Below are 20,972 nucleotides of genomic sequence, written 5' to 3'. Positions count from 1 at the left end.
CAGCATGTTCTCCTGCTTGATGTTGCAGACTGGTATTTGTTATCAAATCATTTAGAATTATTATCATAATCATAAACACACTGGTTTGTGGTGCAAACAGTTTCACAGCTTACGGCACTTTGTTGCTCTTCTAGCTATGGCAGCTAATAAATTGGTTAGGTTCAATATAAGGTTCAAATACAAGTTGAGCTCTACTTCTACAGACAATAATTAAACTGGTCCCTCAGTCTGTAAAACAATGAACACTTTCACATTAATGCAATTGAAAGGCATGATAAAAGTTTACTATAATTAATAATATACTATATTATTCTATAATATAATTAGTTGAGATCAACCATAATTAACATGTCAAAAAGAGTTTGCTACTACCACGTTTGAGAGAATCCTAAACTGGAAACTCACGTACTGTAACACTGATATTTTAGCGGAAATACATAGTAGTTGTAGAGAAAAAAATGAACGGATCTTCTACTTTAAAAGTTATGTCACCTTCTTTTCTGGTCTCCTTGCACACATCATGTGAAAAATACCAGGTTATAAGGTCATAACACCAGTTACAGACACGTTTGGTTAGCCAGTTCATCATATTAGTTCCATGTTATTGTGTACAAGTTTTACAAATGTGTTTCAAAACAGTGTTATTTTAAAAATCTCTTGCTCATTGGCTTCCATTGTAAGTGTACAGCTGTACAATTGTTTTTTGTTTGTTGAGGGACACAGACGCTATCCATAGAGCTTAACTTGTGTTTGAATTGGTACATTATCTTCATTACTTTCTAATGCATCTCGGCACTTACCACAGATTTCAGCCTTCATCATTATTTATTTTGTACCTTGTCTCAAATCCTAAGATGTCTTTAATCTGATCGCACTCATCAGATACTTTCATTACGTCCTGATCATTCTCCAGTCTCTAACCCCTGACCCAACCTTTCCTTTTAACACATGTCCCTGTCCTGTCTCGACACACCCCGTCCCACCTGCTTGTTGAGATTGCCCTCCTCGGCCTCACTGGGCGAGGTGGCACAGCTTGCCACGGCACACTTGCTGGGACAGTGTTCCCGACTGCCATAGCGATCACATGAGTAATACCGCTGCTTTTCTGCCGAAGACGAATGGTGCTTCCTCTCGTGGGAACGACCCCGGTCATGTGCCCTCTCCTCTACGGGGTCAGCTCTTGTGTCTGAGAACCAAACAAAAATATGAGGGAAAGAAAGGCAATCCATTAAAACTTGCACTGCAACAAAATTTTTTTTTTAATCAGTACTTTTATCTAAACAATAGAAATTTAGGCAAAAGTGTGTAGGATTTTTTTTAAAAACATTTAATTAGTATTTATTTTTTGTTTTTACTATAAAATTCACTATAAAATAGTATTTACCAAATTAAGTTAGAAAAACAAAATTAATTCAAACATATATTCTCTGGAAAAAAGTGTTAATACCATAATTTTGCTTTTCCTGTTAGATATTTTTATATATTTTTACTGGGGGAAAAAAGTCAAAATAATTATTCATCATCATCATCATTGGTCGGGTCCCCTGGTATGGAGCTCGACAATATGTTTCCACAATTCTCTATTCTTGGCGATGCTGATGATCACTTTTGTTTCCTCTTCCCTTTCGACATGGGTGAGTGACTGACTGCTATTCGCTGCGGGGAGAGCTATTTGATTCCGGGCTTTTTGGTTTTTGTTGTACTCGTCAATGTATTGTAGCTCCGGATTTTGTGTCTGAAGGTTAGGCGAGGTGCTCCTCGCTTGTTCTTATCACTGACTTCTGAGTGATAGATGGCGTAGATGTGGGCTGGTTCGTTTTCTTCCATGTGAAGACAGTGGCCCACGAACTCTAGCTGTCGCTTGCGGATGGTCGTGCTGACTGGTCGTTGATTGGTCAGTCTGTAGAGTTCCTCGTTTGTCATATGGGCGTCTGTTTGTCTAATTCCCAGCATGGTTCGGTAGCACTTTCTCGCAATCACATCCAGTTCTTCCTCTTGAGCTTTCGTTAGAACCCATGTCTCGCAGCCATAAAGCAACACAGATAGACAAGTTACATTACAGAGCCGAGTCCTGAATTCTATATTTGGCTTGGGTGGTGGAGCGGTGAGCAGCTTCTTTAACTTAGTAAAGGCCACCCATGCAAGAGAGATATGATTTTTGACATCTCTCTCCATCGATATGATGTAGGATCCAAGAAACTTGAATTCGTCTACGATTTCAACGTCCTTTCCGTTAATTAGTAGATGCTGTTCACTGTCACTGGAAGCATTCATTTGGACTTAGACGGTCTTCTCCGCGTTTAATTCTAGTCCGACGGCACCAGCTTTTTGTTGTAGTTGGGTGAGCTGTTGTTGTGCCCTGGTGAGATCATTTGAAATATCGTCTGCAAATGCTAAATCGTTAAGCTTGCGTTCAGCTCTAGATTCTTTGGCTAAAATAATTATTAAAATCTTAATATCTTACACAATTTAGCTTTGGGGGTAAATTCCTCTTCTTTTGAAGTTTTTTTAGATAGAGTAAAAATACTGTTTAAAAAAAATGCAATAAAATTTTCTAAATCAGTATTTTAATCTAAACATATATATATATATATATATTGCTTTTATTTAAACCATCAAATTCACTAACATTTATGCTTAAATATTGTTTTTGCCAAGTGAGGTAAGAAAAACATTTCTTTCTCTGAAAATGTGTTTTAATATCATCATTTTGCTTCTCAGGCTAGATATTTAGATATATTTAACAAATCAAATCAAAATAATAATTAATAAAATGTTTTGTGTGGAAAGCAGAACACACTGCAATATCTGCTAAAAATACTTCTTTTTTTAACAACTGAGAAAAAGGTGCTCTTATTTTCAATTCAAGTAGAAATATCATCGCTGAACTTAAAAGATCAGGATTTTTGACCCCTGCTGATTTTTTTTAAAGAAAATTAAAGGAAAAAATTAAACAAAACAACAGGATTTCTTGAACTATTGAGCCCTGCTGTGGCAGATCCATCTCTCACAGTCTCCCCTCTCCTCTGGATTTCACATTCTTGCAACAGACTCTGGTCAAAAACCTGTCTCCGAATTTTTCTTCCCTGTTCTCGATTGGCCTGCTGAGAGGTAACCATAAATTAGCAGGTCATGGGCCTGCACGTCTGTCAGCCCCTTTTATCTGGCTAATAGAGGCCAGCTGCGGCCGACGCTCTCACACCAGGCTCTGCTTCTGCACTTAATCGATCCTCAACACAACCGAGTCCCGTCTGGATTCAGGATCAACTGAACCAACGCAACAAAAAATCTCCAGAGAGATCTGTAGATGAACATATTGTGCAGCTTTGCTTCATGCAGCTAGTTTTTATTTTTTTACTACTACTACTACTACTAGTACTTTTTATCTAATGGCAATGAAAGTGTATTTACCTGTAGCTTTGTGCTGGCCTGTAGGCGACCTGTCGAGAGATCTCTGTTTCTTGTCTCTTTCCCTGCGATGATGGCACCGATGATGATGGTGATGGTGATGATGTCGTTCTTGAACAGGTTTCTCCAAAGTGTAGTCATTCAGATTCACCTCCTGAGGGCGCTGCGGTGCAAAAGTGGATGCAGAGCGTCTCATTGGGGAATCGGGAATGGGCTGAGAAAGAAAACAAGGTGGTGGTTGGATGAAGTGAGATGAATGCTTTTGGACATTGTCATCTTGGAATATTACAAGGAATGCTGTACTGAAATTGCCTATAATAACATTGTCTTGTACGCTAAACCTCCATTTTTATCTCAGATGCATCAAAACAAGGATGAACTCCAAACCGCAGCATGGATCTAAGGGATCATTATGGTATCAACGTATCAGAGGCAGTGTAACATCTGTAGCAGCTGAGCTAATACCATTTGAGGAAACACTCATTTTGGGATTATACCCTGAATTTATGCTCCCATCCATCCACAGGTGCGTTTTTACCCTGTGCCTCTTAATCTGTCTGAAATGATCAAAGGTCACTGACTCTTGAGCCAGTACTAGGCTTCCTTTGATTTCATGTTTTGCAGTACAATAGGCTGCTAATCTTCATATTCCTACTGACACTGAGGACAAACAGACATGTGACTTTACTAAAACATTACAAAGTTCACCTTGGATTCTTATCTCAAAACTTGCTCAAGTCAAGAATATATTCCTATGAAACCGAATATTTTAAAAGTTGATCATACTTCCAGTAAAGTCCCAGGAGAATGACGGGAATGACTCCTCTGATGAAGCACGTCAGAGGACAAAATGAAGCCCGATGGCAGAGAAGACATGAAAAAAAGATAATAGAAAATAGATTGTAAAGAAACACAATAAGTCAAGCCCATTTTCTTAGTTCTATTCTAATGAGTCACTTAAAGGTGAAGTGTGTCATTTTTGCACCAGTAGCGGAATTGCATGTAAACATATTTATGTTTGGAAATAATCCATATTTGTGCAATACTTAGTGACACTAGTAGCACATCATTTTTAAGGCCGACCCAGAAGTTGGTATCTTCCAACAAAAAAACATTAGGATTTTTCTATTAGCTTTTGGATTATTGCAGAAAATGAGCTCTGAAACCAACAAAAGTTTAAGATTCTTCCATGTTTTTTTAATCTTAACAAATGAACACAGCTTGAATTTGAAGTCTAAATACAATTGTCAGAAGTCAAAAGTTAGGCTATAAACAAACTACAACATTCTGAATTCAGCGTCACCACCACTAAGCAACTGTCTATTTCAAGACACGTAAAAGCTTTAAAAAAATCAATAGTGAGGTATTACTGATGTATTTTATGTTGTAGAATAAAACATGAAAATACCTTGAGCTCAAAAAACCCATTGACTTTGCAACACTGTAAACTGAAGTGCAAAAATGCTAACTCATTTGAGAGTTTTAGATCTCTGTTACACACTTCACCTTTAACGCTTTGAATAAAACAACACTGAAAACCCACATTTGTAAATGGACAGTCAAAATATTGTTCTAAATGCTTAAAAAATGGTTTGTGTTATTTTGATGCACTGATTTATTTGATTTGAAGCAACCTAAGCTTAACTTCCCTTTGGAAGACAAAGGGAACACACTTGTCAATCATAAAGTCTTTGCAGATCTTACACACATCATAGTTTTGCAGAGTTTCTGGGTTGTGGTCTAAATGAATCTGTGTTTGAGGCTGTTATTTTGTCTCTTTACATCGGTCGAGCAGAAGGACTGGACATGGCCAGGTGCCAGTGGAGAAGGGATTTCCTCCACAGAAATCAGAGGGATTTGGCCATATTAGCAGGTGCTGAAACATTACATTCAGCATCTAATGTCTTTTATCGGTTAGTCCAGCACTTTAAAGAGATTTGGTTCTGGATAGGAATCAAATTTGGAAGTGAAACAGAGGCACTCAGTGAGCCTGAGCAGCCCATTAGCACTGGAGAGGTGTGGGATAGGTGTGATTTGATAGCAGGAATATCCTAATGAGTCTTAATGGATGGATTGTCTTTTTCAGTCCAAATGGAATGTGAATTTCATACTTGGATGATTTTAGATTTATTTTTCCAATGATGCTGTTGTTCTGACATACTATAACATTAAGCAAACTGAATGTTGAGATCTTAAAACAACACAATCCATTAGTAAAACCAATAAGCCTTTTATCCAGTTCTGTGCAAATTACATTTCAAATAAAAACAAAGAAATGCCATCCAGTGTTCAAATCAAGATGGATTTTTAAATCCATCTCAAAGTAGCCAAAAAGTCATCTCAACCTCTTTCTTGAGAGTATACTTATACTTATTCTGACAGTTCACTTCCTCTTAGCCAGAACAAGCCAAAAAACAAAATGATCCAGGGCGCAGATCTGGCAACCAATCAATGACTAATTGTATTGTTTTACTTCCTCGGAGCCCTGAAATAGGACAAATGTCGAATTTTCATTAGACTTGGGATGAAACAATATATCAACATGTGTTTGTTCTAAAAAACAGGAGTAAGATTATGTATTAAACTATAAGAGGAGTAAAGGATGTGTATACGTATATGTATAATTCTTGCGGCATGAGTTTCTCTAAACCATATACAAGAACCATATTCCATTTAATGACACATTATTAAACAATTATTTGCATATGTACAGGATTTTAAGCAAGTCAGGGAGAGGTTTGACTACAAAACCTTCACCTAATAGAATACCTGCATCTCTGCATTGAGTTTTGGCATGGATACCGCACGTCCTTGGCCCTCAAGGCCGCCAGAGGTCGCAGTGGTGGCACTGTTCTCCATCTTCCTCATTTCTACTGACTCCTATTACATGCACACACACAATAAGGGATTGAATATGCATCAAAGAAAGACACTCTGTGTCAGAGAGAGTCAATGTTGTTATTTACGGCACCTGGGCAGTGTTTGCATTTGAGGCTTCCTCTGATTGACCTCTGGACATTGGTCGTCGTTTAGACCGTTGGACCTCTTTGGACTTCTCTGAGGCCCAGGATGAAGATCCTTTAATAGGGTTGTCATGACTGGGCATGGAATTTGACAGAGGAAAGAACATATTAGAGTAGAAACACTTGTCATGGCAAACAGGCTAATCCAAGTGTGTACTGTATGTGTATGCAGGAGGGATGGTATGCTCACTGTGTGCGTCCGTTATTGAGCGTGGTGGAGCTGGGTCTGGTCTGAGCTTGAAACTCTGAGACCAAATCTACACTGTTTGTGGCCTGATCTTGAATGTGAGTTAGTGGGAGAATGGGCTCTAAGAGAGCACTGACTTTATTCTTCAAACAGAGAGAATAAAAAAAAACATTGTTATAAATACAAAGAGCTTATTTTTGTAACTGATAATAAACTCACTACCAGTTGAAAGATTAGACAGTCTTGAATTTATGTTTCTCAGGATCTTTAAAAAAAAAAGTTTGATGTAAAGGCTTACGCTTGGAATTTTAGACACTATATGATCGAGATAAACACTATATTACTTTCAATATAATGTTTTTTATTATAGTTTTATGACTTTAATATTGTTTTAAAATGTACAAAACCTTTGATTAGTAGTGTAAATATGTTTCACCTGAGATCCATGACCTGCCTGTTCCTTCTGCTGCTGTTGCTGCATCTGAAGTCTTTTGGCTCTGTTCTGCTTGTAATAGTCAAAGATCATAAGAGCCGCATACACCTTCCCCACTGTAAGCTCATTGGCTGCAAAAGAGACAAATGCATCTTTTAGAAGTTCTACTGGTGACCACTAGAGGTCCCTGTGTATTACTGGTGTTTGGAGATGTGTGCAGAATTACTGTGCCTGCGTTCATTCATAACAAGTGTGTGCCTGTACTTCAGAGTTAGTCTTGTGATATGTGGATACAAATGTGAAGAGCATTTTCATTGTAAAAGTAAGAAAGAATCTCCTGGGTGATGATTCATAATGTGTTTACGTTTGTGTGGAGTGACCAGCAGGTCCATAGTCTTCTGAGACAGGTTTGGCCAGACTGTAGAGAGCTCCTTCTTCAGTTCAGCGTCTGACAGACGTTGGGCCACCATGCCTGTGGAGAGATTCATGAACACAAGAGGCTAATAAGACTACATATCCATTACGCTACTCTGTTCTGTCTAATTATTGTGGTGTTGACCATTGTTTTCAAAAATATTCTCTTCACCCCTCAACATTTTTTTCTCCTGTAATATTATCATAATTATGATTAATCATTCATTAAGTTCAGTTAATTTAGAGCAATGCTTTGAGTTGCTTTGGGAGAATTTTACCCCTTCTAGAATTTAGTGTAGCTAGAAAAACTCTTTTCATCTCATGTAGGAAGAAGAAGAAGGAATTATTTAAGTTCAGTGAATTTAGATCAATGTACTGTAAGACAAAACAGCTTTGCTGAGGAGTTGCTTTGAAAGAATGTAGTGAAGCATCCCATCCAGTGCCAAACATTCAAAGAGACACAACAGATGCTACACACACCATCCCACACACATTGCTCTGATAAGTGGAAATGGCACTAGCAGAAGCAATGGAACAGATCACACTGAAGAAGTGAGTACATTTCTCCATCAGGCACTAAATCACATTTGTAGTTATATGGAAAAGAGAAAGACAGACTCTTTCAAAGGAGAAGGAAGGTGGAACAGTTATCTGGATACTAATTTCTACAATAATTACACAATTATTTAGACAATAAGATGGGTACCAGACTGACCTGATGCCAGTTTGATCTCCAGAGCAGTGCGGATCAGAGCCATCAGGGTAGAGGTGAAGTGCACACTGTTGTCATCTGCAATGGGCATGTTCATTTTCACCAGCCGCTACGAGGAGCCATGAGGTTCATTAGTGGGGTAAAACACTTCTCAAAATCAGCATCCCAACACCCCAACAACTCCAACAAAACAGTTTGTGTGTGTCTGAGATTAGACTCTTCATATTTCATATCCTTTTTTTTTTTTAATTCAGTTCATATATTCTATGAATCGAGCAACAAATATACTGGATCCTTTTCTAATCTTAGCATTTCAAGCACACAAACAGTTTTGTTCACAAAGAGAATAAGAACGTACAGAATCGAACATTCACATTCACTGCTATAGGCTACAATCTGCAACCAAAGTGCACTGGTGATAAACCGACACCAACTCGAGAGTGAAGAAAAGCATGTACACATAACCATGAGGGGTTTCAGAGGACATGGGAGCTCGACTCTGGGAGTTACTAATCAATAAAAGTTCAGCAAATAGTTGCTTTTCAGCTGTGGCTTTTTGGAGTTTAAATAATGCTAAACACACCAGCAACTTTCAACTGGATCATTCTGACAATACCCTTTTGGTTTAGTGCCTTTAGTTTAGAGTCTCAAAAAAATACACACTTTATCTTTAAAGGTGCACTCAATTGTTTGCTTATATTGCACAGGAAAATGTGGCAGTTTTCTTGGACTTATTGTATACTGACACCTAGAGGTGTGGATGAAGCATCACTAAAATTTGTATTTGTAGAAATGCTTTATTAGCACTCAGTCTTTAATCATTTATTCTGTGAGCAAAAGTATCCAATAATTGGGGATTTATAAAGATAAAATAAGTAGTATTTGGCTGATCATCTGACTCAAAATGGCCGACCTCGAGGCAACTCCTCCCATGTAAACTAAAACAGCTTTTTATAAGAGTGAGTGCACATGGTTTTAAACATAATTTTCAAAAGTACCATTACTTTCTGTATGCTTAACTTTTTAAAGAGGAAAATATCTGAGTGCACCTTTAAACATGACATCTCTTTTGTATCATGGGATGTAAGTGTACAATATGGTTTAGAGTGATTCATTGTGAAGAGTTGAGCTCCCCTGAGCAAATAGAACATACATCTACTAGCAGTAGCAGTGCAAAAAGAAAAAGATCAGAATGAAAAAAAAAGATGGACAGTCTCACACACAGACATACATTCTCACATACTGCAGAGAAAGAAAAAAGAGAGAAGGCTATAAGAGAAAGAAAAGAGAGAGAGGAAATGGTCAAGTGGATGAGACATAGACAGCACAAGCAAGACAGGGAGAATATAAGTGAACGACCGCCAAGAGAAAAAGAAAGAGGTCAAGTGCATAGTTCTCATGACTGAAAGCAACTTAGGTTCCACACACACTGCTCCATGAAAACAAGGGTGAGAGGGGGGTCCTTTCCTATTCTAACACAACATAAGGGCTCTAAAAGAGTTTTTTCAGCTAAATTTGGGGCCCTTAAGTGAATCCCAAAGACACAGAAACCCGCAAAAAGAGCAATTGGCCACATAGTTTTTATGTAAATTGAGTTTACATAAAATAATTTGCATTTATAATGCATTTGATTATTACAGAAAATATTTTTTTGTAATGTCGTGCACAAACCCTTACACAATGCAACTTTTGGGGTAAATGTTATACATATGAAGTATGACCATAGATAAAATTGAGATTTAAGTTTCTCTTATTATTATTATAATTAAACAACCTAGGCTGATTGGAAATACGTGCCTCTACCAACATTTTTGCAAAATTCAAAACATGCAATTACACAGCAGTTTCCAGCTGAAATGACCACTATAGGCAGTAAAACATCATCAAATTTGATTCCTTTTCACATAGATTATGATTATGGTGCAGATTGTTGATTAATAAAGAATTTTTTTTTTCATTTTTTCATGAGGTTCCTTGCACAATACTGTTATGACCTCAAAACACTTTTATCATAGCACATGATTTGTATAATAATACATTTTGACATGTATCAAATAACCAGCTCTTGTATGGCTTTTTTGACACAGTAAACTTGCTCGGTAGGTCACCTGGTGGTACAGCATTGAACTTGCAGGTTTAGTGTAGGTGGTGCATTATTTTCAAAAGCGACAGAGCATTAACCTTTTAGCGCCACTCATCAGACTTTTAATCCCCTAACTGCTGCGATACGTACAGCAAGCAATGCAATAAAACGTTTCCATATCCATGTTCATTTGTTAAAAACTGAATGTACTTTTAGTGGCACTACTGGATATTCCACTTTAAAAGTGTCGCGGAACATGCAAGAAGTGCAGAAATGGACACGTATTTCCAATGAGCCTGGGTTGTAATTAAACATTATTGACCCTGGATCACAAAACCAGTCACAAGTAGCAAGAGTATATTTGTGGCAGTAGCCAAAAATACATTGTACGGGTCAAAATTATCGATTTTTCTTTTATGCCACAAATCAATAGGATATTAAGTACAGATCATGTTCCATGAAGATATTTTGTAGACTTCCTACCGTAAATATATAAAACATTTATTTTTGTGAGTGAATGCAGCAGAATCGTGAGCATAAATGGACAAATTTAAAGGCGATTTTCTCAATGTTTAGATTTTTTTGGACCCTCAGATTCCAGATTTTCAAATAGTTGCATCTCGGCCAAATATTGCCATATCCTAACAAACCATACATCAATGGAAAGCTTATTTATTCAGCATTCAGATGATGTATAAATCTCAATTTCAGAAAATTTACCCATGTGACTGGTTTCCAGGGTCACAAATGGACTAAAGTTCTGCAGTCATACTCATAATTAGTCTGTGACCATCCCTAAATCACACAGGAAGTGGAGGGGAACTCTTGAATAAATAGAGAGAGGGGGAGGGAGGAACTACACCAAAAAGATTAGAGCGTGGGGAGAAAAAATAAACAGTTAAACAAAAAACGAGGGGAAACACTGCAAGAGCACAGAGATTGGCTGAAGAATAAGCCAATGGGAAGACAGTACGAGCAGGGGGGAGTGGGGGGGCATGTGAAGTTGAGCTACCTTGTAGGCGATTCGTGGAGGGCATTGCTTTCCCAAACCTAAAGGTGGGGACATGTGGAGCAGCATCTCATACATATCGAGGTACTTGATACGGCCACTTCACAGTGCAGACAACGGGGGAAAAAAACAAAAATAAAGAAAAGAATGGGGAGTTAGAGAGACGGGAAGAGAAACAAGAGGGGCAGAAAGTAAACCAAACAAGACAAAATGAAAAAAGACAAAACAAACAACAGAGGACAAAAAAACAGAAATCTTTTGTTAATTAGATTTCCAAGAGTGTCATGGACAGGGATGCCATCCTGGCCTGGCAGGGTCAGAGATGGATCCCAAAGGTTAGAGGTCAGAGGTGAGAGAGTTGATCCCTGATAAGGAGAGATGGAAGAGGTGAGTGAGATGACACGAGGAGTGGATGGTGACAGAATGGCTGCATTGTTTGTAAGATGTCTGCATCTGCATGCTGAGACATCAGGGGGAGTTTCCACTTTCAGTGCACAGAAACAAAGGTTTCAACGCCAGTTTCTTTTCTGTTCTAGTTCATTTGAATGATTAAGATAGAAATGTAAAAATTTAAATGGCTTGATATTGTAACATTAGTTTAGTGACAAAACCTTGAATTGCCAATATGAAAACTACTCAATTATACCCAATTAAAGGAGGTGTCCAATTTATACGTGACCTTGAAATCTTTGTTTCCCATCCAGCATCATTAACCAAAGCCAGTCAAATCTGGTGGGGCAAGTGCTTGTGTGTAGGCAAGTCATCTGAGCACAGCCATTCAAGTTTGGGTCTCTGGGCGTTTGCACACAGAGGCCACACGAGTGGAAGAAGTTGCTTGGGTTGCAAACCTTGTATGCTACCCTATTAGGGCAGTTCTTCCCTAAGCCAAGGGGGGGCGAGATAATTCGCAACAAATTGTACATATCCTTATAGGAAATCCGTCCGCTGCGGAAAGAACAAGCAAAACATGACACATACATGAAGAAAGCTTGGAGAGCATATTTGTGTTGTGGACAAGATGCGGATAGGAGTACAAGATCCCATTCACATCCAGAGCACAATTCTTATAGGCATTGCGTGGGAGGTCTTCAATCACACATAAAGAATAAGGGGGAACATTCTCTCTTTTATTTATGTGGTCTAACCTGAGAAGGCCTTTGAGCCCTAACAGAATGATTCTCCTTCTCTCAACTGTTGCCAAACTCAGTTACTATATTTATCACAAGAGTAGGTCTCCATCTGGCGGGGGAGTGCAGGCTGAAACATACCATGCGGCTGGGTCATACTCCGCCCATACTCGAATAAACTCATCCAGGTGGTGAGGGCCCAGGATGGAGGAGTCACGTGTCAAATATTCAAAGTTGTCCATAATGACAGCCACAAACAGGTTCAGCATCTGGAGAAAGTGTCAGGAGAAAAGACTCTGAAGGTCACGGAGCAGGAAAAACAATCTGAAAATATCTGGGAGTATGAGGTTAATTGTAAATTAGGGCTGGGTAAAAACATTGATTTTCCGATTAATCATAGTCTGAAAAATAGACCCTGGCTGCTATGTCTTCAGTGCCATGACAAAATAACAAATTACAATCAATAAAATATTTTTACCTTTGCTGTGAATGTGAGTTTTTAGTCTGCATTCAAAAACAACATACAACATGACCAGTGCAGTCCGATTCACAAAAAAATTACTCTCATGAACTTTTATGTTTTTAAAAATATGCAGTAGAGCACATATCATGACATTTTGCATGCTCAAAATCTAGTGTGACCACCACATAACTCTAAACTATTAAATAAAAAAACAATTTAAGGACTATTGGGCTACAATGGTCACTTTCTATGTTGTTGATTCACTAAAAAAGAACACTAAAATTTGACATATAAACAAACAATAATAAATCCAAAATGTAAAAATATACAATCTGTAACGAACCTGCAGCTTCAAAGTTTGTTCTTTTAATTCAGCTAAGAGGCCACACTGTATCAACGTATCAATCTTATATTGGCCCACGAATGAATATATGAATTCGCAGGTCAAAGTTCAGCATACTTGAAATGCAAAGTTCAGCATACTGAAATGCAAAACTTCATATGAGATGTTTCCGATCTGAATGGAATGTGAATGGAAGTAAATGGAGCGAAGAGTGTAGTGTGACTGGTTTGAATCAGTATGAAACATTACTCTGATCATTTACACCACTAAAAATACCCAAATAGATCACAATTGAATTAAAGCATATTGAAATCAGAGTAAAATCGAGAGCTTGTAAATCAGAATCAAATCAAATCAGGAAATCAGCATCGATTCCCAGCCCTATTCTAAACACAGTGGAATATTTCAGTCATGTTCAAAGGCTTTTCTTCTTTTTTTTTAGATAAACAATCAAGCTTTGTGGCAGTAGGATGTGATGACATGCTACAATAATGATGAGCCTGTTTTGGCTGGTACGACTCTGAGCACTGACCAGGAAGGAGCAGAGGAAAATAAAGGAGACAAAGTAGAAGTAGGCAAAGTCACTCCCGCACTCCTTTCCAAGTGTGCCCGAAAATTTGTCACAGGTGCGCTCACTCAGACAGGACAGCATGATCTCGTGCCAGGCTTCGCCAGTGGCACTCCTGCAAGAGACACGATGAAGAGCTGATTGAATAAATGCTGCATCCTCTATTAAACCCAGGAATGTCTGTCAGAGAATATGACACAGACTGCAGATGATGGGAGAAGTGCTGATATTTAAATTACAGTTGAGACAGATTTCATGTTTTCACAGTGTTATTGTCAGACTGATGTGCTGTCTGCTCTTGGCTCTCAGCTCAGAGGAAGCGTCAAGGTAATGAACATAAGGGAAAGATGGAAATTTATTTATGAATTTCATTAGGATATGTTGTTTTTCTAGCATTATGGCTGATACTCCAGATGATACTTTAAAATTCAATCTGATCAAAAGGGGAGACCAGAGAGAGAAAAAGCATGACAGCAAGATGTAAACACAGTGATACAAAGTACTATATCTATCTATCTATCTGAGGATGGATGGATGGATGGGCAGACAGACAGGCAGATGGATCCTTTGATTCTTTATGGTAACACTCAGACATGTAAAAGGATCAAAATATGGTGTGCAAAAAGAAAATTGCCCTAAATAGATCTCAGAGTTCTCAGATGATACATGAAATGAAATCTCTTTTTAATATAAAGGTAATCTTACAAAACACAGCAGAGATCTTTAGCAGATCTATAACTTGAGATCAGACTAGGTTGGCTGTAGTTAGGCCTTTATTTTAGTAATTTATACATGAATATTTTCTGAGTATGAAAGACCTTGATCAATTATAAATACAGCTCTCCACAAAATTCCTAATTGCATTAGACAAATGCGCGCTATTAATGTTGATATCAATCAAAGGTTAAATATAGTGTTCAGAAGCAGGACAGTAGAAACATTCTAAATCTATAATTCTATCTGAACTTTGTTGGAATTTGTCAGACCTTGATTCTGTTATACAGCCCCAGAAGCCTCTCTAAGATTTCCTGCATTCTCAGGTGGATTTGATTGCAGTAGGTAAAGAATGACAGGTGTGTGCAGACCTGAACAACAGCATAAGTGCTTGGAGGAAAGTGCGGAAGTTGTTGTGACGATTGATGGCAGTATCGTCATTCAATTCAATGTTCCCAAACACCTGCAATCACAATGTTACCTTAAATGAATTTATGTTTTGAAACAGTTACATTGAGCATCCTTCAGACTCAATACAGTTTCTATATTTTAATTAATAAATGACCTTTTTAATTACAAACACTGAAGCACTGAAATAATTTTAGATAGCTACCTGCATTCCAATGATGGCGTAGATGAAAAACAGCATGGCGATTAGAAGGCATACATAAGGCAGTGCCTGGAAACAAAAATGAAGAAATTGGTACTTTTAAAAAAGTCTCCACCAATGAATGTCAAATCAGTTTATTTCGAGTTACCTTAAATGATTGGACGAATGTCCAGAGCAGGATGCGAATGGTGTATCCCTGCCGGAGGAGCTTGATTAGTCTGGCTGCTCTGAAGAGTCTCAGGAAACTGAAATTCAGCAGACGGTCCTGTGGGAATGCAGGGTTTGTCAATTTGAAAATTCATTTCACCTAATTTTCTGAAGTCAGAGAAGGTCAGGTTTGGAATGACATGAGGGTGAGTAAATGATGACAGAATTTTCATTTTTTGTTGGACTATCCTTTGATCTAAAAGTTCTCAAATCTCTTCACACTGAACCTGATTTTAATCTGAGATTGAGTTGAATTTTTTATTGTTCGAATGCCATAAATTAAGTCATGGTTTCTCAAACTGTGGTTTGCAAACCCCTGGGGGTTCATAAGGGAAGAGTTTGAGAGTTGATGAATACTACTGTAGCTAATAATTAAATCATACAATTTGTAAAAATATGGAATATTTTATTTATTTATCTGTGAACACTAACCAACCATGAATATGTGAATATATTATACATTTATTCAAATTTTAATTTAAAATCTCAGGAGGTTCTTCAAGTAAATATTTTAGATCAATAGGGGTTCTAGCAAACAAAAAAGTCTGGAAATCCCTGCATTAACGCATCCAGACCTTTTCAGAAAATTGACTCTGGATTCAGTGTATTGCGGATTCCTGGGTAATATTTTAGTGATTTTGTCAAGTATGGTGTGTTCTTGGATCAATAACTTTTGTTGGTCCTAAAACAACAATGCTGACAATCCAGACAAAAATATATTGGACCACCATGGATGTCGATCCACGGTAAGCAGTAGTGAACCCTGATGACTTCAAATAAGACCTATTTACTACATGTTCAACTGACAACCATGGGGTGATGATGTTGCATTATCTTCAGTAAATGTGAACCTTTAATAAGGGAGAACCTTATGATGTGCCATATATGTCTGCAATAGGAAGTTTTTTCATTCCATGCAGGAAGGAATAGACCTAAGATCAAAGACAAGAGAGCAACTCACCGTTGTCTATACATGAAGATGTTAAATCGTGGCAGGAGCAAGCCAAGATTTGAGTGAAGACATTTAAGGAACACAGGAGAACAAGAACAGCCATCACGCACAAATATAGTTACAGAACAAACACAATTACCATCAGTAGCAGCTTTTGACAATGACAAGGACGTCAAGACATAAAGCATAATACAACATAAAACTTCATAACATCATAAAACACAAATCAAAGCCACAAACTAGCGATTTGGTCAAAGTGAGCATTACCAAATGGATTTAGTTACTCTATTACTGTCATTTTATCTGGAAAATAACAACACAGAGCTGAGCTCTCTCTCCCTTCTGTTCCTGAGCTGTGATGTTATCCAGCTCATCATCATCTATGTTTGGGCATTTCTTCTCAGCCTATCTCTGCTGTCTGGTATTTCACATGGTCTAGCTCTGAGACCTTTCTCTAACAGAGCTCAAACACAGAGCTCAGTGCCGCCCACTTGCCTTAATCTCAGAGACTAAGATGTCAGTGATGCTGCCCAGCACAGTCACAAAGTCAAACACATTCCAGGCGTCTTTCAGGTAATTCTGTGAGGAAGAGAATTAGAGAGATAATTCAGGGACAGGTTGGAGAGGCTTACAATTTCACACTCTAGCATAGGAACGTTTTACACTGAATTAAAGGATTAGTTCACCATGATTCACCCAGCTACCATGATATTCAGTTCCTCAAAAGCTATCAAATGGCTTTGACAGAAGTTTTGTATTTGCTTTTAGGTTCAGCTCTTTTTGGACCAAGGTGCATAATGTTGTTGAGGGTATCAGTGATGATACTTACCAAGGGTCCGAAAGCAATAATCTTGAGAACACACTCCATTGAAAAGAGAGCAGTGAAGACAATGTTGAGATACTTGAGCATTGCTTCGTAAGACTCATTCGCCCCATGGAACTGCAGGTATAAGAAGACAAAGGGAAATCTTTTATTTATTTTAGTATTATTTTGTTAAAACAAAAAGTTAGCAGCAAAACCAACGGTGATAAACAGGTTAGATTTTGTCCATAAAGTTGTGTTAAATGTATTGATAAAAGTATTGGGGAGAATCTGTGCTCATTTGATCAAGTGAGTTTAGTAAAGAACACTGAAAAAGTAGGAAATTACCCACAAAAGTGCCCACAATTTTACCCACCATTTAAACCATAATTTACCTAGATTGTTTTACTTTTGAGTTTTTTGTAATTTTTATTCTCAATGGTGTTTATCTATAGATTTGCCTTACTGTGATGCAGACATTTCTTTTCTACTGTAATATGTTACAGTAGAAAAGATTATTTAAATGAATACAAAAACATGATGTATAGTACCACTGTTCAAAAGTCTAAGGTCAGTAAAAAAATTATGCTCTTATGCTCACCAAGGCTGCATTTATTTTATCAAATGGAGTAAAAAGAGTAATAATGACATATTACAAATTAAAATTTTCAGCAGCCATTACTCCAGTGTTCAGTGTCGCTGATTTGGTGCTCAAGAAATATTTCTTACTATTATCAATGTTTTAAAAACAGCTGTGCTGCTTACTGTTTTTGTGGAAACAGTGATTTTTTCAGGATTCTTTGGTGAATAGAATGTTTAAAAGAATGCCTTGCAAAAAAAAGATATATTCCATTCAATATTAATGATAATAACAATCTTACTGATCTCAAACTTCTGACTGGTACTGTAAATACTTTTTATGAATCACCAAATGGTTAGAAAAAGGAAATGTGCAAAATTAATGAAAATTTCATAGCTGTCAAGTAACTCTCCAAGGACTCTAGTGTTACTGAAAGAAAAATGACCAAATGACCTTCATCATGAGCACCACAGTGTTGAGAGCAATCATGATCATGATGGAGTACTCAAATGGTGGAGAGACCACGAACTTCCACAAGCGGTACTGAAAGGAGTGCTGGTTCTGTGGCATATAACGGGTCAGCGGTTTGGCATTGATAGCAAAGTCGATGCAGGCTCTCTGAGAAGAGAAACAGCAACAAAGGAATTAATTTGCAATACAGACACACAGACAACTACTGTTTTCCATCTTAATCTTTCAGAAACAGGCTAAAGTCACATTTTCCTTCTCATAATCACAACTAATCAGAAATGCCATAAAAAGAGCAGCGACAACAACTGTGGTAGATATACAGTAGTCTGACCTGTTGAAGAACAAGAAAATAGACTCGTAATTGAGCTGATATTTTCTGGCTGCGCTGCTGTGAACGTTGATGATAAATGACTTCTCTTGAGGTCTGGGTTTTTACCACAGTTTGTGAGTCATGTTAGGCTGGCATATGGAGAGGGAGAGAGTGAAACAGCACAGGCTCTGCAGACGACTGGGCCCGTCTAATGGGGCCTCAGAGGAAATGGGGCAGGAACATCTTGCTGACTGCTCTTCCATGGGGCTGGCTGTCTCTGTGTGTGTCTTTAGACACTGTGCGTCACTGTATGAATGTATACCTGTTTCTGAACATGTGTTTAGGTGTGTGTGTGTGGTCCGCCGCAGGCACATGCATTAATTCTGTCAAAATTCCCTACCTGGCCATCTGCAAATGTTTCCATGGCTGGCTTGACTGTAGGTACCGTATCACATCATTAAACACTATAAAACTCCTCCAGTGTTTGTAAGAGGAAAATTAATGTTTGTCTTAATTTTTTTGTCTTACGTCAGCCTAAAAGCAACTTTCTTTATGGTGATAAATTGTTCAAATCTAAACTAAAACTAATTTTTTTTTTACTTTCCAAAAAACATTATTTTCTATAATAAGTTAATTGTACTAATAATAATTAATTAATAAAAAACACACATTTTATAAATAATATATTTTCAGTAAAATTATATTATATTATATTATATTAAAATATAATTTGTCCTTATTACAATTTTATTTTTTATTAGGTATAACTGCAAAATAGTAATATTGTCCATCATATTTTTAATGATGTCAAATACCAAATGCATACATATTTTTATGATGCCAAATAACAAATACAAATAATTTTACCACACCTGCCAATTGCAAGTGAAATTAGGAAATATTATATTATATTATATTATATTATATTATATTATATTATATTATATTATATTATATTATATTATATTATATTATATTGCATGATATTATAGAAAAATAGTATTTGTCCTAATTAAAAAAAAAAAAATCTCTTTTTGGATTTTGTACCAGTTCATAGCTATATTTTGTCTACAGGGTAGGATTTCAAGACTGAGTTGGTTACATAAAGTGGATTTGTGGGGCGACCATGTCTGAACGTTATTCAGTCATACCTCATTCTTCTCCAGACTGCACTCTGACAAGGCCTTATCACCCTGTTCCTGGAATGTGATGATTATCAAGGCCACAAAAATGTTGACGAAGAAGAAGGGGAAGACTACAAAGTAGACCACATAGAAAATGGACATCTCAATGCGGTAGCCTGGACTGGGACCCAGGTCCTCAAAAGTGGCGTCTACAGAGTGCTTCAAAACCCTGTGCGAAGGCAAAATGACATCATTACACCCTAACGTTTAAGATGATAAAGTGCCTTGTGGAAGACAGACATACATAGTTTTACTCTACCCTCAAATTGTAGATCTAAGACAATAAAATCACAGCATAATCACACAGATAACAGTTTTAACTGGTTAGGTTTGATTCATTTAACAGATTTTTTTTTCATTAGCAGTGCGGCCAAAGTAATAAACGTAAAAAAAAAAATAATAAAAAAAAAAAATTTTAAGCAAGCGAGTTCCTCCAGATTGTAACAATGGGTCTTAACCTGAGGCATTTTTACAAATCATGCATCATTAAATTACTAATACACTGACATGATCTAATTAAACGATTAAAACCTGAGAGGGCAGGGAAGAAAACAGACTTGCACACCAGGGGAAGAAGAACACTGACCCCAACAAGCTTGTGAACAACTCAATAAATCACAGTCAATTACAATGGCTTGTCCAGCACATTCATGAGTTTGGCAGTGAGTTTGGGCTGATGCTGATTCATGAACGGCTGCCTACTCGCCCTCCTGAGAGCTGTGCTCTACCAGTATCACAGAGCCTCAAAGAGCACTTCAAACTGATTATGGCCTTTAAAGTGAGAGAATAAAAGGCCACTGAGGGGGTCAGAGGACACAAGGGAAGTGTTTGAAGAGGACAGAAGCTTTTATGGGTTTCTAATCCCAGCAAAACATACTGAATAGCAAATGGTTGTACTATATATACCAATACCAATATACCAAAATATACCATCAAATCAGTGATATGAACAGATATGAGTGATATGAGTAGTTAGGGACCGTGACATGTCTGACCGTGACATGCTGTGATATGAGTAGTTAGGGACCGTGACATGTCTGCTGACTTACGTGGGCCACCCCTCTCCAGTAGAAACGGTGAAAAGAGTGAGAAACGCCCACAGCACATTGTCGTAGTGGAACTCATATTTCTTCCACTCCCTAGGCTGGGCCGCCACGTCATCCTTATCATAATCCAGAAACACCCCTCTAATAAGCACAAAGACAATAACAACAGAGACAGAATATAAAAAGAAATATCTATTTGTCAATTTTCAAAGCACTGCTTAATTGAACATAGTGCTATCAGCACACTTGGAAGATGGATTAAAATGTTTATTTGTTAAAGATTTTAAAGAATATTTTTATATAAATTATTCACAAAATGCAAATGG

General features: G+C 37.5%; 1 protein-coding gene across 1 annotated transcript in view; it reads right to left on the bottom strand.

The window, feature by feature from the left end:
* Positions 1-20,972, bottom strand: part of cacna1ba (calcium channel, voltage-dependent, N type, alpha 1B subunit, a) — a 106,068-nt gene that overhangs the window by 3,113 nt on the left and 81,983 nt on the right. The window contains exons 29-48 of the mRNA XM_079871639.1: positions 20,650-20,787; positions 19,568-19,769; positions 18,089-18,253; positions 17,083-17,193; positions 16,749-16,832; positions 15,243-15,359; positions 15,098-15,163; positions 14,856-14,947; positions 13,735-13,885; positions 12,538-12,665; positions 12,118-12,214; positions 8,181-8,286; positions 7,416-7,523; positions 7,055-7,182; positions 6,622-6,761; positions 6,380-6,506; positions 6,178-6,288; positions 4,195-4,233; positions 3,412-3,622; positions 984-1,186 (exon numbers count right to left, since the gene is read on the bottom strand). Coding sequence (XP_079727765.1) covers positions 984-1,186; positions 3,412-3,622; positions 4,195-4,233; positions 6,178-6,288; positions 6,380-6,506; positions 6,622-6,761; positions 7,055-7,182; positions 7,416-7,523; positions 8,181-8,286; positions 12,118-12,214; positions 12,538-12,665; positions 13,735-13,885; positions 14,856-14,947; positions 15,098-15,163; positions 15,243-15,359; positions 16,749-16,832; positions 17,083-17,193; positions 18,089-18,253; positions 19,568-19,769; positions 20,650-20,787 — 2,524 coding nt within the window. The remainder of the gene's footprint in view (positions 1-983; positions 1,187-3,411; positions 3,623-4,194; positions 4,234-6,177; positions 6,289-6,379; positions 6,507-6,621; positions 6,762-7,054; positions 7,183-7,415; positions 7,524-8,180; positions 8,287-12,117; positions 12,215-12,537; positions 12,666-13,734; positions 13,886-14,855; positions 14,948-15,097; positions 15,164-15,242; positions 15,360-16,748; positions 16,833-17,082; positions 17,194-18,088; positions 18,254-19,567; positions 19,770-20,649; positions 20,788-20,972) is intronic.

The sequence above is a fragment of the Squalius cephalus genome, assembly GCF_949319135.1.
Source record: "Squalius cephalus genome assembly, chromosome: 5".
NCBI lineage: Eukaryota > Metazoa > Chordata > Actinopteri > Cypriniformes > Leuciscidae > Squalius > Squalius cephalus.
The sequence above is the reverse complement of the archived record's forward strand: the minus strand, read 5'-3'. Positions and strand labels throughout refer to the sequence as shown.